The sequence below is a fragment of the Hyla sarda genome, unplaced genomic scaffold (assembly GCF_029499605.1).
Source record: "Hyla sarda isolate aHylSar1 unplaced genomic scaffold, aHylSar1.hap1 scaffold_1327, whole genome shotgun sequence".
NCBI classification, from domain to species: domain Eukaryota; kingdom Metazoa; phylum Chordata; class Amphibia; order Anura; family Hylidae; genus Hyla; species Hyla sarda.
The window spans coordinates 1-17,500 of NW_026607952.1; the positions used below are offsets into that span (position 1 = coordinate 1).

The window sequence follows — 17,500 nt, forward strand, 5'->3', positions numbered from 1 at the left end:
ATACTGTATATAATATATATGTACAGCTGGTATAAGTTATATATCTCCTGTATATAGTGATATGGACCATGCTGGTATAACCTGGTATATACTGTATATAATATATATGTACAGCTGGTATAAGTTATATATCTCCTGTATATAGTGATATGGACCATGCTGGTATAACCTGGTATATACTGTATATAATATATATGTACAGCTGGTATAAGTTATATATCTCCTGTATATAGTGATATGGACCATGCTGGTATAACCTGGTATATACTGTATATAATATATATGTACAGCTGGTATAAGTTATATATCTCCTGTATATAGTGATATGGACCATGCTGGTATAACCTGGTATATACTGTATATAATATATATGTACAGCTGGTATAAGTTATATATACTGTATATAGTGATTTGGACCATGCTGGTATAACCTGGGTATATACTGTATATAATATATATGTACAGCTGGTATAAGTTATATATATCCTGTATATAGTGATATGGACCATGCTGGTATAACCTGGTATATACTGTATATAATATATATGCACAGCTGGTATAAGTGATATATCTCCTGTATATAGGGATATGGACCATGCTGGTATAACCTGGTATATACTGTATATAATATATATGTACAGCTGGTATAAGTTATATATCTCCTGTATATAGTGATATGGACCATGCTGGTATAACCTGGTATATACTGTATATAATATATATGCACAGCTGGTATAAGTTATATATTTCCTGTATATAGTGATATAGACCATGCTGGTATAACCTGGTATATACTGTATATAATATATATGTACAGCTGGTATAAGTTATATATCTCCTGTATATAGTGATATGGACCATGCTGGTATAACCTGGTATATACTGTATATAATATATATATGTACAGCTGGTATAAGTTATATATCTCCTGTATATAGTGATATGGACCATGCTGGTATAATCTGGTATATACTGTATATATATGCACAGCTGGTATAAGTTATATATCTCCTGTATATAGTGATATGGACCATGCTGGTATAACCGGGTATATACTGTATATATATATATGCACAGCTGGTATAAGTTATATATCTCCTGTATATAGTGATGGTGGTATATCCTGGGCATACCTGGCGGATATATTGCTGTAATGCATATACGCTGCAACAACCACACCAGTCCGTCCACGGTTGCCCTGAAATAAAACAAACACATCAGTTGCAGAATCCATATGAAATATATTTTAGTTCCCATCTTGTCTGGATTTGGGTCTCGTTCTCCTGTAGGTGACTTGTTGTGACTGATCCCGACCTCCGTACATTCTTCTCCTCTGAGCGGTTACAGGAATAGATCTGAGGTGTAATGGAGGAGCCGCACTCACCTTATTGTGGATGACGACCACGTTGTGCGGATCTGCGTTCAGCCAGGTGTCCATCGCTTTACAGATGCTGCAGACCTTCTCCAGTGCGGGGGCGTGGAGGTCCGGCCACCCGAAATCCAGCACCTGAGATGTCACAGTAATGATAGAGATACAACCCTCCTATATAGTCACAGCCTCCATCATCCTCCTATATGATCACAGCCTCCATCATCCTCCTATATGATCACAGCCTCCATCATCCTCCTATATTGTCACAGCCTCCATCATCCTCCTATATTGTCACAGCCTCCATCATCCTCCTATATTGTCACAGCCTCCATCATCCTCCTATATTGTCACAGCCTCCATCATCCTCCTATATTGTCACAGCCTCCATCATCCTCCTATATGATCACAGCCTCCATCATCCTCCTATATGATCACAGCCTCCATCATCCTTCTATATTGTCACAGCCTCCATCACCCTCCTATATAGTCACAGCCTCCATCATCCTCCTATATTGTCACAGCCTCCACCATCCTTCTATATTGTCACAGCCTCCATCATCCTCCTATATAATCAGCCTCCATCATCCTCCTATATTGTCACAGCCTCCATCATCCTATATAGTCACAGCCTCCATCATCCTTCTATATTGTCACAGCCTCCATCATCCTCCTATATGATCACAGCCTCCATCATCCTCCTATATTGTCACAGCCTCCATCATCCTTCTATATTGTCACAGCCTCCATCATCCTCCTATATGATCACAGCCTCCATCATCCTCCTATATGATCACAGCCTCCATCATCCTTCTATATTGTCACAGCCTCCATCATCCTATATAGTCACAGCCTCCATCATCCTTCTATATGATCACAGCCTCCATCATCCTTCTATATTGTCACAGCCTCCATCATCCTCCTATATGATCACAGCCTCCATCATCCTCCTATATTGTCACAGCCTCCATCATCCTATATAGTCACAGCCTCCATCATCCTTCTATATGATCACAGCCTCCATCATCCTCCTATATGATCACAGCCTCCATCATCCTCCTATATGATCACAGCCTCCATCATCCTCCTATATTGTCACAGCCTCCATCATCCTTCTATATTGTCACAGCCTCCATCCTCCTCCTATATTGTCACAGCCTCCATCATCCTCCTATATTGTCACAGCCTCCATCATCCTCCTATATTGTCACAGCCTCCATCATCCTCCTATATTGTCACAGCCTCCATCATCCTCCTATATTGTCACAGCCTCCATCATCCTCCTATATTGTCACAGCCTCCATCATCCTCCTATATTGTCACAGCCTCCATCATCCTCCTATATAGTCACAGCCTCCATCATCCTCCTATATAGTCACAGCCTCCATCATCCTCCTATATTGTCACAGCCTCCATCATCCTCCTATATTGTCACAGCCTCCATCATCCTCCTATATTGTCACAGCCTCCATCATCCTCCTATATTGTCACAGCCTCCATCATCCTCCTATATTGTCACAGCCTCCATCATCCTCCTCTATAATCACAGCCTCCATCATCCTCCTATATAATTACAGCCTCCATCATCCTCCTAAATTGTCACAGCCTCCATCATCCTCCTATATTGTCACAGCCTCCATCATCCTCCTATATGATCACAGCCTCCATCATCCTCCTATATGATCACAGCCTCCATCATCCTCCTATATAGTCACAGCCTCCATCATCCTTCTATATTGTCACAGCCTCCACCATCCTCCTATATTGTCACAGCCTCCATCATCCTCCTATATTGTCACAGCCTCCACCATCCTCCTATATTGTCACAGCCTCCATCATCCTCCTATATTGTCACAGCCTCCATCATCCTTCTATATTGTCACAGCCTCCATCATCCTCCTATATTGTCACAGCCTCCATCATCCTTCTATATTGTCACAGCCTCCATCATCCTCCTATATTGTCACAGCCTCCATCATCCTCCTATATTGTCACAGCCTCCATCATCCTCCTCTATAATCACAGCCTCCATCATCCTCCTATATAATTACAGCCTCCATCATCCTCCTAAATTGTCACAGCCTCCATCATCCTCCTATATTGTCACAGCCTCCATCATCCTCCTATATGATCACAGCCTCCATCATCCTCCTATATGATCACAGCCTCCATCATCCTCCTATATAGTCACAGCCTCCATCATCCTTCTATATTGTCACAGCCTCCACCATCCTCCTATATTGTCACAGCCTCCATCATCCTCCTATATTGTCACAGCCTCCACCATCCTCCTATATTGTCACAGCCTCCATCATCCTCCTATATTGTCACAGCCTCCATCATCCTTCTATATTGTCACAGCCTCCATCATCCTCCTATATTGTCACAGCCTCCATCATCCTTCTATATTGTCACAGCCTCCATCATCCTCCTATATTGTCACAGCCTCCATCATCCTTCTATATTGTCACAGCCTCCATCCTCCTCCTATATTGTCACAGCCTCCATCATCCTCCTATATTGTCACAGCCTCCATCATCCTCCTATATTGTCACAGCCTCCATCATCCTCCTATATTGTCACAGCCTCCATCATCCTCCTATATTGTCACAGCCTCCATCATCCTTCTATATTGTCACAGCCTCCATCCTCCTCCTATATTGTCACAGCCTCCATCATCCTCCTATATTGTCACAGCCTCCATCATCCTCCTATATTGTCACAGCCTCCATCATCCTCCTATATGATCACAGCCTCCATCATCCTCCTATATGATCACAGCCTCCATCATCCTCCTATATGATCACAGCCTCCATCATCCTCCTATATTGTCACAGCCTCCATCATCCTCCTATATGATCACAGCCTCCATCATCCTCCTATATGATCACAGCCTCCATCATCCTCCTATATGATCACAGCCTCCATCATCCTCCTATATGATCACAGCCTCCATCATCCTCCTATATGATCACAGCCTCCATCATCCTCCTATATGATCACAGCCTCCATCATCCTCCTATATGATCACAGCCTCCATCATCCTCCTATATTGTCACAGCCTCCATCATCCTCCTATATTGTCACAGCCTCCATCATCCTCCTATATTGTCACAGCCTCCATCATCCTCCTGTATAATCACAGCCTCCATCATCCTTCTATATTGTCACAGCCTCCATCATCCTTCTATATTGTCACAGCCTCCATCATCCTCCTATATTGTCACAGCCTCCATCATCCTCCTATATTGTCACAGCCTCCATCATCCTCCTATATTGTCACAGCCTCCATCATCCTCCTATATTGTCACAGCCTCCATCATCCTCCTATATTGTCACAGCCTCCATCATCCTCCTATATTGTCACAGCCTCCATCATCCTCCTATATTGTCACAGCCTCCATCATCCTCCTATATTGTCACAGCCTCCATCATCCTCCTATATGATCACAGCCTCCATCATCCTCCTATATTGTCACAGCCTCCATCATCCTCCTATATTGTCACAGCCTCCATCATCCTCCTCTATAATCACAGCCTCCATCATCCTCCTATATAATTACAGCCTCCATCATCCTCCTATATTGTCACAGCCTCCATCATCCTCCTATATTGTCACAGCCTCCATCATCCTCCTATATAATCACAGCCTCCATCATCCTCCTATATGATCACAGCCTCCATCATCCTCCTATATAGTCACAGCCTCCATCATCCTCCTATATGATCACAGCCTCCATCATCCTCCTATATGATCACAGCCTCCATCATCCTTCTATATTGTCACAGCCTCCATCATCCTCCTATATTGTCACAGCCTCCATCATCCTCCTATATTGTCACAGCCTCCATCATCCTCCTGTATAATCACAGCCTCCATCATCCTTCTATATTGTCACAGCCTCCATCATCCTCCTATATTGTCACAGCCTCCATCATCCTCCTATATTGTCACAGCCTCCATCATCCTCCTATATGATCACAGCCTCCATCATCCTCCTATATAATCACAGCCTCCACCATCCTCCTATATGATCACAGCCTCCATCATCCTCCTATATAATCACAGCCTCCATCATCCTCCTATATAATCACAGCCTCCATCATCCTCCTATATAATCACAGCCTCCATCATCCTCCTATATGATCACAGCCTAAACCATCCTATATGATCACAGCCTCCACCATCCTCCTATATAATCAGAGCCTCCATCATCCTCCTATATGATCACAGCCTCCATCATCCTCCTCTATAATCACAGCCTCCATCATCCTCCTATATGATCACAGCCTCCATCATCCTCCTCTATAATCACAGCCTCCATCATCCTCCTATATGATCACAGCCTCCATCATCCTCCTATATAATCACAGCCTCCATCATCCTCCTATATGATCACAGCCTCCATCATCCTCCTATATGATCACAGCCTCCATCATCCTCCTGTATGATCACAGCCTCCATCATCCTCCTATATAATCACAGCCTCCACCATCCTCCTATATAATCACAGCCTCCACCATCCTATATGATCACAGCCTCCATCATCCTCCTATATAATCAGCCTCCATCATCCTCCTATATAATCAGCCTCCATCCTCCTCCTATATGATCACAGCCTCCATCATCCTCCTATATAATCAGCCTCCATCATCCTCCTATATAATCACAGCCTCCATCATCCTCCTATATGATCACAGCCTCCATCATCCTCCTATATGATCACAGCCTCCACCATCCTCCTATATGATCACAGCCTCCATCATCCTCCTATATAATCACAGCCTCCATCATCCTCCTATATGATCACAGCCTCCACCATCCTATATAATCACAGCCTCCACCATCCTCCTATATGATCACAGCCTCCATCATCCTCCTCTATAATCACAGCCTCCATCATCCTCCTATATAATTACAGCCTCCATCATCCTCCTATATGATCACAGCCTCCATCATCCTCCTATATAATCAGCCTCCATCCTCCTCCTTTATGATCACAGCCTCCATCATCCTCCTATATAATCAGCCTCCATCATCCTCCTATATGATCACAGCCTCCATCATCCTCCTATATGATCACAGCCTCCATCATCCTCCTATATGATCACAGCCTCCACCATCCTATATGATCACAGCCTCCACCATCCTCCTATATAATCACAGCCTCCATCATCCTCCTATATGATCACATCCTCCATCATCCTTCTATATAATCACAGCCTCCACCATCCTCCTATATGATCACAGCCTCCACCATCCTATATGATCACAGCCTCCATCATCCTCCTCTATAATCACAGCCTCCATCATCCTCCTATATGATCACAGCCTCCATCCTCCTCCTATATGATCACAGCCTCCATCATCCTCCTATATGATCACAGCCTCCATCATCCTCCTATATAATCACAGCCTCCATCTATATTATAAACCCATGTGACCTCCCCCATCCTCCTATATAATCAGCCTCCATCGATATTATACACCCATGTGACCTCCCCCATCCTCCTATATAATCAGCCTCCATCTATATTATAAACCCATGTGACCTCCACCATCCTCCTATATAATCAGCCTCCATCTATATTATAAGCCCATGTGACCTCATCCTCCTCCTATATAATCACAGCCTCCATCTATATTATAAGCCCATGTGACCTCCCCCATCCTCCTATATAATCAGCCTCCATCGATATTATAAGCCCATGTGACCTCCCCATCCTCCTATATAATCAGCCTCCATCTATATTATACACCCATGTGACCTCATCATCCTCCTATATAATCAGCCTCCATCTATATTATACACCCATGTGACCTCATCATCCTCCTATATAATCACAGCCTCCATCTATATTATAAACCCATGTGACCTCATCATCCTCCTATATAATCACAGCCTCCATCTATATTATACACCCATGTGACCTCCCCCATCCTCCTATATAATCACAGCCTCCATCTATATTATAAGCCCATGTGACCTCCCCCATCCTCCTATATAATCAGCCTCCATCTATATTATAAACCCATGTGACCTCCCCCATCCTCCTATATAATCACAGCCTCCATCTATATTATACACCCATGTGACCTCCCCCATCCTCCTATATAATCAGCCTCCATCGATATTATAAATCCATGTGACCTCCCCCATCCTCCTATATAATCACAGCCTCCATCTATATTATAAGCCCATGTGACCTCCCCCATCCTCCTATATAATCACAGCCTCCATCTATATTATACACCCATGTGACCTCCCCCATCCTCCTATATAATCAGCCTCCATCTATATTATAAGCCCATGTGACCTCCATCATCCTCCTATATAATCAGCCTCCATCTATATTATAAGCCCATGTGACCTCCATCATCCTCCTATATAATCAGCCTCCATCTATATTATACACCCATGTGACCTCCCCCATCCTCCTATATAATCAGCCTCCATCTATATTATAAACCCATGTGACCTCCCCCATCCTCCTATATAATCAGCCTCCATCTATATTATACACCCATGTGACCTCCTCCTCCTCCTATATAATCAGCCTCCATCTATATTATAAACCCATGTGACCTCCCCCATCCTCCTATATAATCAGCCTCCATCTATATTATACACCCATGTGACCTCCTCCTCCTCCTATATAATCAGCCTCCATCTATATTATAAACCCATGTGACCTCCCCCATCCTCCTATATAATCAGCCTCCATCTATATTATACACCCATGTGACCTCCATCATCCTCCTATATAATCAGCCTCCATCTATATTATACACCCATATGACCTCCCCCATCCTCCTATATAATCAGCCTCCATCTATATTATACACCCATGTGACCTCCCCCATCCTCCTATATAATCACAGCCTCCATCTATATTATAAGCCCATGTGACCTCCCCCATCCTCCTATATAATCAGCCTCCATCTATATTATACACCCATGTGACCTCCCCCATCCTCCTATATAATCACAGCCTCCATCTATATTATACACCCATGTGACCTCCCCCATCCTCCTATATAATCAGCCTCCATCTATATTATAAGCCCATGTGACCTCCCCCATCCTCCTATATAATCAGCCTCCATCTATATTATAAACCCATGTGACCTCCCCCATCCTCCTATATAATCACAGCCTCCATCTATATTATAAACCCATGTGACCTCCCCCATCCTCCTATATAATCAGCCTCCATCGATATTATAAGCCCATGTGACCTCCCCCATCCTCCTATATAATCAGCCTCCATCTATATTATAAGCCCATGTGACCTCCTCCTCCTCCTATATAATCACAGCCTCCATCTATATTATAAACCCATGTGACCTCCCCCATCCTCCTATATAATCAGCCTCCATCGATATTATAAGCCCATGTGACCTCCTCCTCCTCCTATATAATCACAGCCTCCATCTATATTATAAACCCATGTGACCTCCCCCATCCTCCTATATAATCAGCCTCCATCTATATTATAAACCCATGTGACCTCCCCCATCCTCCTATATAATCAGCCTCCATCTATATTATAAGCCCATGTGACCTCCCCCATCCTCCTATATAATCACAGCCTCCATCTATATTATAAACCCATGTGACCTCCCCCATCCTCCTATATAATCACAGCCTCCATCTATATTATAAACCCATGTGACCTCCCCATCCTCCTATATAATCACAGCCTCCATCTATATTATACACCCATGTGACCTCCCCCATCCTCCTATATAATCAGCCTCCATCTATATTATACACCGATGTGACCTCCCCCATCCTCCTATATAATCAGCCTCCATCGATATTATAAGCCCATGTGACCTCCATCATCCTCCTATATAATCAGCCTCCATCTATATTATAAATCCATGTGACCTCATCATCCTCCTATATAATCACAGCCTCCATCTATATTATACACCCATGTGACCTCCCCCATCCTCCTATATAATCAGCCTCCATCTATATTATAAGCCCATGTGACCTCCACCATCCTCCTATATAATCAGCCTCCATCTATATTATACACCCATGTGACCTCATCATCCTCCTATATAATCAGCCTCCATCGATATTATAAGCCCATGTGACCTCCCCCATCCTCCTATATAATCAGCCTCCATCTATATTATACACCCATGTGACCTCATCATCCTCCTATATAATCAGCCTCCATCTATATTATAAGCCCATGTGACCTCCCCCATCCTCCTATATAATCAGCCTCCATCTATATTATAAGCCCATGTGACCTCCCCCATCCTCCTATATAATCAGCCTCCATCTATATTATAAACCCATGTGACCTCCCCCATCCTCCTATATAATCAGCCTCCATCGATATTATAAGCCCATGTGACCTCCCCCATCCTCCTATATAATCAGCCTCCATCTATATTATAAACCCATGTGACCTCCCCCATCCTCCTATATAATCAGCCTCCATCGATATTATAAGCCCATGTGACCTCCCCCATCCTCCTATATAATCAGCCTCCATCTATATTATAAACCCATGTGACCTCCCCCATCCTCCTATATAATCAGCCTCCATCTATATTATACACCCATGTGACCTCCTGCTGTTATGTTGGCCTCTACATGCAATCCAATGAGGCACAAGCTTCACCCATCCGCCTCTATATCCAGCATAGTCTGGTGTTTCGGCCGCCATCTTTTACCTTAGAATGTAACTTGCTGATGTCATGTCTTCTCTCAGACAGATTGAAGATCTGGAAGAGAAGGAAGAAGATTATAGAGTAAGAGAATGGCGGAGTCCAGGATGAGCAGCGCCATCTGCAGGACATCTCACCAGGTAGTTGTCCCCATGTTTGGACTTCAGCATATGTGCCACCTCCTTGAGGTTCCTGGAGAAGTTGGCCTCTTCTGTCCCTGCGGAGAAGGTGACGGAGATGATGCGCTCGGTGATGTAGGTGAGATCCAGCTCACAGCTGTCCTCCATGTTGTGCATCAAACTGAAGCTCCTGCAGGAAGAAGAGCGGACGCTGAGGATCGGAGATCTCCCTCTATCCCACCAGGACATATTCCCTCATATTGTGTGTGATTCCGGTACATAGAGCCGATCCCTATAACCGCTCAGAATACAAGACATGGCGTGGGGACGACGTGCTGCATCTTAAGGCTTTGACTCTCCTGAGGTTGGGTCCTCCGGAGGACACTGGATATTATGGTGTCACATGGGAGGAGAGATATGTGACGGCCTCACCCTGCGTTCTGTACTCGGGGAGAGCCAGATGACAGGACACTATTCATACGGGAGAACGTCCTACAAATACAGCTCTGCTCCTCACCTGGATGGGCGGCGGCGGGACAGGCTACTTCTGGAGGACTTGGTGGAGCCCTGCGGAGATAACACACAGAGGGTTAATACTCGGCTGATGATACCTGCAGGAAATCTGTCACCTCCACAGTGTGCACAAGGGATAAGGGCCACAGACACAATGATACCCCCACAAGGCAGGACGCCCCCTAGTGGTCACCTATGTATGACACAATGATACCCCCACAAGGCAGGACGCCCCCTAGTGTTCACCTATGTATGACACAATGATACCCCCACAAGGCAGGACGCCCCCTAGTGTTCACCTATGTATGACACAATGATACCCCCACAAGGCAGGACGCCCCCTAGTGTTCACCTATGTATGACACAATGATACCCCCACAAGGCAGGACGCCCCCTAGTGGTCACCTATGTATGACACAATGATACCCCCACAAGGCAGGACGCCCCCTAGTGTTCACCTATGTATGACACAATGATACCCCCACAAGGCAGGACGCCCCCTAGTGTTCACCTATGTATGACACAATGATACCCCCACAAGGCAGGACGCCCCCTAGTGGTCACCTATGTATGACACAATGATACCCCCACAAGGCAGGACGCCCCCTAGTGTTCACCTATGTATGACACAATGATACCCCCACAAGGCAGGACGCCCCCTAGTGTTCACCTATGTATGACACAATGATACCCCCACAAGGCAGGACGCCCCCTAGTGGTCACCTATGTATGACACAATGATACCCCCACAAGGCAGGACGCCCCCTAGTGTTCACCTATGTATGACACAATGATACCCCCACAAGGCAGGACGCCCCCTAGTGTTCACCTATGTATGACACAATGATACCCCCACAAGGCAGGACGCCCCCTAGTGTTCACCTATGTATGACACAATGATACCCCCACAAGGCAGGACGCCCCCTAGTGGTCACCTATGTATGACACAATGATACCCCCACAAGGCAGGACGCCCCCTAGTGGTCACCTATGTATGACACAATGATACCCCCACAAGGCAGGACGCCCCCTAGTGGTCACCTATGTATGACACAATGATACCCCCACAAGGCAGGACGCCCCCTAGTGGTCACCTATGTATGACACAATGATACCCCCACAAGGCAGAACGCCCCCTAGTGGTCACCTATGTATGACACAATGATACCCCCACAAGGCAGGACGCCCCCTAGTGGTCACCTATGTATGACACAATGATACCCCCACAAGGCAGGACGCCCCCTAGTGTTCACCTATGTATGACACAATGATACCCCCACAAGGCAGGACGCCCCCTAGTGTTCACCTATGTATGACACAATGATACCCCCACAAGGCAGGACGCCCCCTAGTGTTCACCTATGTATGACACAATGATACCCCCACAAGGCAGGACGCCCCCTAGTGGTCACCTATGTATGACACAATGATACCCCACAAGGCAGGACGCCCCCTAGTGTTCACCTATGTATGACACAATGATACCCCCACAAGGCAGGACGCCCCCTAGTGGTCACCTATGTATGACACAATGATACCCCCACAAGGCAGGACGCCCCCTAGTGTTCACCTATGTATGACACAATGATACCCCCACAAGGCAGGACGCCCCCTAGTGTTCACCTATGTATGACACAATGATACCCCCACAAGGCAGGACGCCCCCTAGTGTTCACCTATGTATGACACAATGATACCCCCACAAGGCAGGACGCCCCCTAGTGGTCACCTATGTATGACACAATGATACCCCCACAAGGCAGGACGCCCCCTAGTGGTCACCTATGTATGACACAATGATACCCCCACAAGGCAGGACGCCCCCTAGTGGTCACCTATGTATGACACAATGATACCCCCACAAGGCAGGACGCCCCCTAGTGGTCACCTATGTATGACACAATGATACCCCCACAAGGCAGGACGCCCCCTAGTGGTCACCTATGTATGACACAATGATACCCCCACAAGGCAGGACGCCCCCTAGTGGTCACCTATGTATGACACAATGATACCCCCACAAGGCAGGACGCCCCCTAGTGTTCACCTATGTATGACACAATGATACCCCCACAAGGCAGGACGCCCCCTAGTGTTCACCTATGTATGACACAATGATACCCCCACAAGGCAGGACGCCCCCTAGTGTTCACCTATGTATGACACAATGATACCCCCACAAGGCAGGACGCCCCCTAGTGGTCACCTATGTATGACACAATGATACCCCACAAGGCAGGACGCCCCCTAGTGTTCACCTATGTATGACACAATGATACCCCCACAAGGCAGGACGCCCCCTAGTGTTCACCTATGTATGACACAATGATACCCCACAAGGCAGGACGCCCCCTAGTGTTCACCTATGTATGACACAATGATACCCCACAAGGCAGGACGCCCCCTAGTGGTCACCTATGTATGACACAATGATACCCCCACAAGGCAGGACGCCCCCTAGTGTTCACCTATGTATGACACAATGATACCCCCACAAGGCAGGACGCCCCCTAGTGGTCACCTATGTATGACACAATGATACCCCCACAAGGCAGGACGCCCCCTAGTGTTCACCTATGTATGACACAATGATACCCCCACAAGGCAGGACGCCCCCTAGTGGTCACCTATGTATGACACAATGATACCCCCACAAGGCAGGACGCCCCCTAGTGTTCACCTATGTATGACACAATGATACCCCCACAAGGCAGGACGCCCCCTAGTGGTCACCTATGTATGACACAATGATACCCCCACATGGCAGGACGCCCCCTAGTGGTCACCTATGTATGACACAATGATACCCCCACATGGCAGGACGCCCCCTAGTGGTCATCTATGTATGACACAATGATACCCCCACAAGGCAGGACGCCCCCTAGTGGTCACCTATGTATGAAGAAGGAGCTCAAAATAAACATTTGGGGCACACTGGGAAGAGAGATAGAAAGATAAGAGATGAGATAGATAGATAGATACAGTAGATAGATGTGAGATAGATATGAGATAGATATGAGATAGATAGATAGATATGAGATAAATAGATATGAGATAGATATGAGATAGATAGATAGATAGATATGAGATAGATAGATAGATATGAGATAGATACAGTAGATAGATAGATATGAGATAGATACAGTAGATAGATAGATATGAGATAGATATGAGATAGATAGATATGAGATAGATAGATATGAGATAGATACAGTAGATAGATAGATAGATAGATAGATATGAGATAGATACAGTAGATAGATAGATATGAGATAGATAGATATGAGATAGATAGATATGAGATAGATACAGTAGATAGATAGATATGAGATAGATAGATATGAGATAGATACAGTAGATAGATAGATATGAGATAGATACAGTAGATAGATATGAGATAGATGCAGTAGATAGATATGAGATAGATGCAGTAGATAGATATGAGATATATAGATATGAGATAGATGCAGTAGATATATATGAGATAGATAGATATGAGATAGATACAGTAGATATATATGAGATAGATATGAGATAGATAGGAATTTTAGGCTCCTTGTGACAATATTTAACTCATTTTATCAGTCAGATTATTGTGTATATATAATTAATGACTACAAACAAGCAGAGTGTCAGCTCCAGGGCCAGGAAGGCGACATTGTCGCGTCATGTGCAGAACCAGCGCTGGATACAGAAGAACAGCGATTCCCTCCGAGATGTGACGCTGGGGGGTCTCGCTGAGAATAGACCCCAACAGATCCCTGGAGTGTCGTCCAGTCTTGTGTACATAAAGTTTTATCACTTATATAATAGTTCCACATGTTTCTGCATTCTATTGCAATTCACAACAATTTCAAGGTCTCTGCTTGCTTTCAGAGGATGAAACCATTGCTGTTCAGATCCATGGCGTTCCTCTGCTATCAGGTCCTGTCCTCTACAATGTGTCAGCCCAGACTCCATAATAAACTATAAGGAGAAAGGGTTTAAGGGAAATGTTGGAGCTGGGTTCACACCACGTTTTGTTAACTACGGTTCCCGTATACGTCCGGGAGGAGGGGGCGGGGCTTAATTGCGGCGCCCGCACTCAGCCGTATTCGGGAACCGTATTTAATGTATGTCTATGAGCCGACCGGTCGACCGCCTTTTTCCTGCGGTCGGGAAACCGCATACGGCCGAAAACGAAGCCGACCGGAGGCTGCGGTTCACTCCGGTCGGCTCATAGACATGCATTAAATACAGTTCCTGAATACGGCTGCCGCGATTAAGCCCCGCCCCCCTCCTCCCAGCCGTATACGGGAACCGTAGTTAACAAAGCGTGGTGTGAACCCTTATCCTCACAGGTCACAAATGTAACAAACCCTCAGATGTGTAAAGGTTTATGTCAGGACCACTTGTCCACTTGCAGTCGTCTGTTCACATACAGCAAGCAGCAATCTTCTCAAAGGTGTAATTCTAGGATGTCCTCCGGCTCCGAGCACCGCCTGCATATCACCACTGATCACATGATCGCGTTTTACGGAAGACTTACCTGCGAAAGGCTGAAGGTCCTCACCAGCAGCTTCCAGGACTTCATGGCTGCGATGTCCAAAACTCACAATCCCAATGAAGCCCCCTCTGCCCGGTACCCCACCGCTCGCATCACATCAGGGGCGCCATTCTTATTGCAGTAAATAGGAAAGTTTTGGGTCGTGACTGTAAGGCGAGGGCAGCGCGTCTCCTCCCTGTAGCGGAGGATCAGGCTCTTATCAGCTGCCCCAGTAACTCTTTCCTGCCCGGACCGTCACGCTTACACATCGCAACACCAAGACATTTCGGATATTTCTGCAATCAGCCGGAAAATGTGCAAGAAAATTCCAGAGTCTTAAAGAATTTTTATGATTAAAGCAAAAGGCCTTCTCATTGTCCTAAACACAAGATCCCTTTAACTGCTTAAAAAAGTCAAGAAAGGATCAAAAGAGAAATCACCTATCAAACTGGAAACATGTTATTTCAGAGCTTTTTATTTTATTTGCTTCTGGGTAATCTGGAAGATTCAAATACTACAATCAACTACAACTCCCAGCATGGATGGCGCATAGATTCTTAGGAAATGTCAATACAGTATAGAATTTGTTGGGCAGATCCTCAACAGACTGAGAAGATAATAGATAGATAGATAGATATGAGATAGATAGATATGAGATAGATATGAGATAGATAGATATGAGATAGATAGATATGAGATAGATAGATATGAGATAGATAGATATGAGATAGATAGATATGAGATAGATAGATATGAGATAGATATGAGATAGATATGAGATAGATAGATATGAGATAGATAGATATGAGATAGATAGATATGAGATAGATAGATGTGAGATAGATATGAGATAGATATGAGATAGATAGATAGATATGAGATAGATAGATATGAGATAGATAGATATGAGATAGATAGATATGAGATAGATAGATATGAGATAGATATGAGATAGATATGAGATAGATAGATAGATAGATATGAGATAGATAGATAGATAGATAGATATGAGATAGATAGATAGATAGATAGATATGAGATAGATAGATAGATAGATAGATAGATATGAGATAGATATGAGATAGATATGAGATAGATAGATATGAGATAGATAGATATGAGATAGATAGATATGAGATAGATATGAGATAGATAGATATGAGATAGATATGAGATAGATAGATATGAGATATAAATGGATATAGGCAGCACACCAAAATGGGTGAAAAAAGTAAGTGCTTTTATTCCAAGGAGAATTGACAACGTTTCAGCGATCTCTCACCGCCATTTTCAAGTGACTTGAAAATGGCGGTGAGAGATCGCTGAAACGTTGTCAATTCTCCTTGGAATAAAAGCACTTACTTTTTTCACCCATTTTGGTGTGCTGCCTATATCCATTTATATCTAAAGAGGACCGGAGCACCGAGGTTCAAGGGCTTGCACCCAATCACCTGGATACGAGGAGGTGCTGCTTTGTATGATAATTATTAGATATGAGATAGATAGATAGATAGATATGAGATAGATAGATAGATATGAGATAGATAGATAGATAGATAGATAGACATGAGATAGATAGATATGAGATAGATAGATATGAGATAGATATGAGATAGATAGATATGAGATAGATAGATATGAGATAGATAGATAGATATGAGATAGATAGATAGATAGATATGAGATAGATAGATATGAGATAGATAGATAGATATGAGATAGATAGATATGAGATAGATAGATAGATATGAGATAGATAGATAGATAGACATGAGATAGGTAGATATGAGATAGATAGATAGATATGAGATAGATAGATATGAGATAGATAGATAGATATGAGATAGATAGATAGATAGATAGATAGACATGAGATAGATAGATATGAGATAGATAGATATGAGATAGATAGATATGAGATAGACATGAAATAGATAGATAGATATGAGATAGATATGAGATAGATAGATATGAGATAGAATAGATAGACAGATTGATAGATAGATATGAGATAGATAGATACAAGATATATAGATATGAGATAGATAGATAGATATGAGATAGATAGATATGAGATAGATAGACATGAGATAGATAGAAATGAGATAGATAGACATGAGATAGATAGATAGATAGATAGATATGAGATAGATAGATAGATATGAGATAGATAGATAGATAGATAGATATGAGATAGATAGATATGAGAGATAGATAGATAGATAGATATGAGATAGATAGATATGAGAGATAGATAGATATGAGCTAGATAGATATGA

General features: G+C 44.0%; 1 protein-coding gene across 1 annotated transcript in view; it reads right to left on the reverse strand.

Moving 5' to 3' along the window:
* Positions 1 to 1,133: 1,133 nt before the first annotated feature.
* The window catches only part of LOC130305618 (tensin-1-like), a gene marked incomplete at its 3' end in the record, with an annotated part of 94,177 nt that continues 77,810 nt past the window's right edge, over positions 1,134 to 17,500 (reverse strand). The window contains exons 3-7 of the mRNA XM_056552013.1: positions 10,701 to 10,750; positions 10,202 to 10,373; positions 10,071 to 10,121; positions 1,385 to 1,507; positions 1,134 to 1,198 (exon numbers count right to left, since the gene is read on the reverse strand). Of these exons, the coding sequence (XP_056407988.1) occupies positions 1,134 to 1,198; positions 1,385 to 1,507; positions 10,071 to 10,121; positions 10,202 to 10,360 (398 nt within the window). The remainder of the gene's footprint in view (positions 1,199 to 1,384; positions 1,508 to 10,070; positions 10,122 to 10,201; positions 10,374 to 10,700; positions 10,751 to 17,500) is intronic.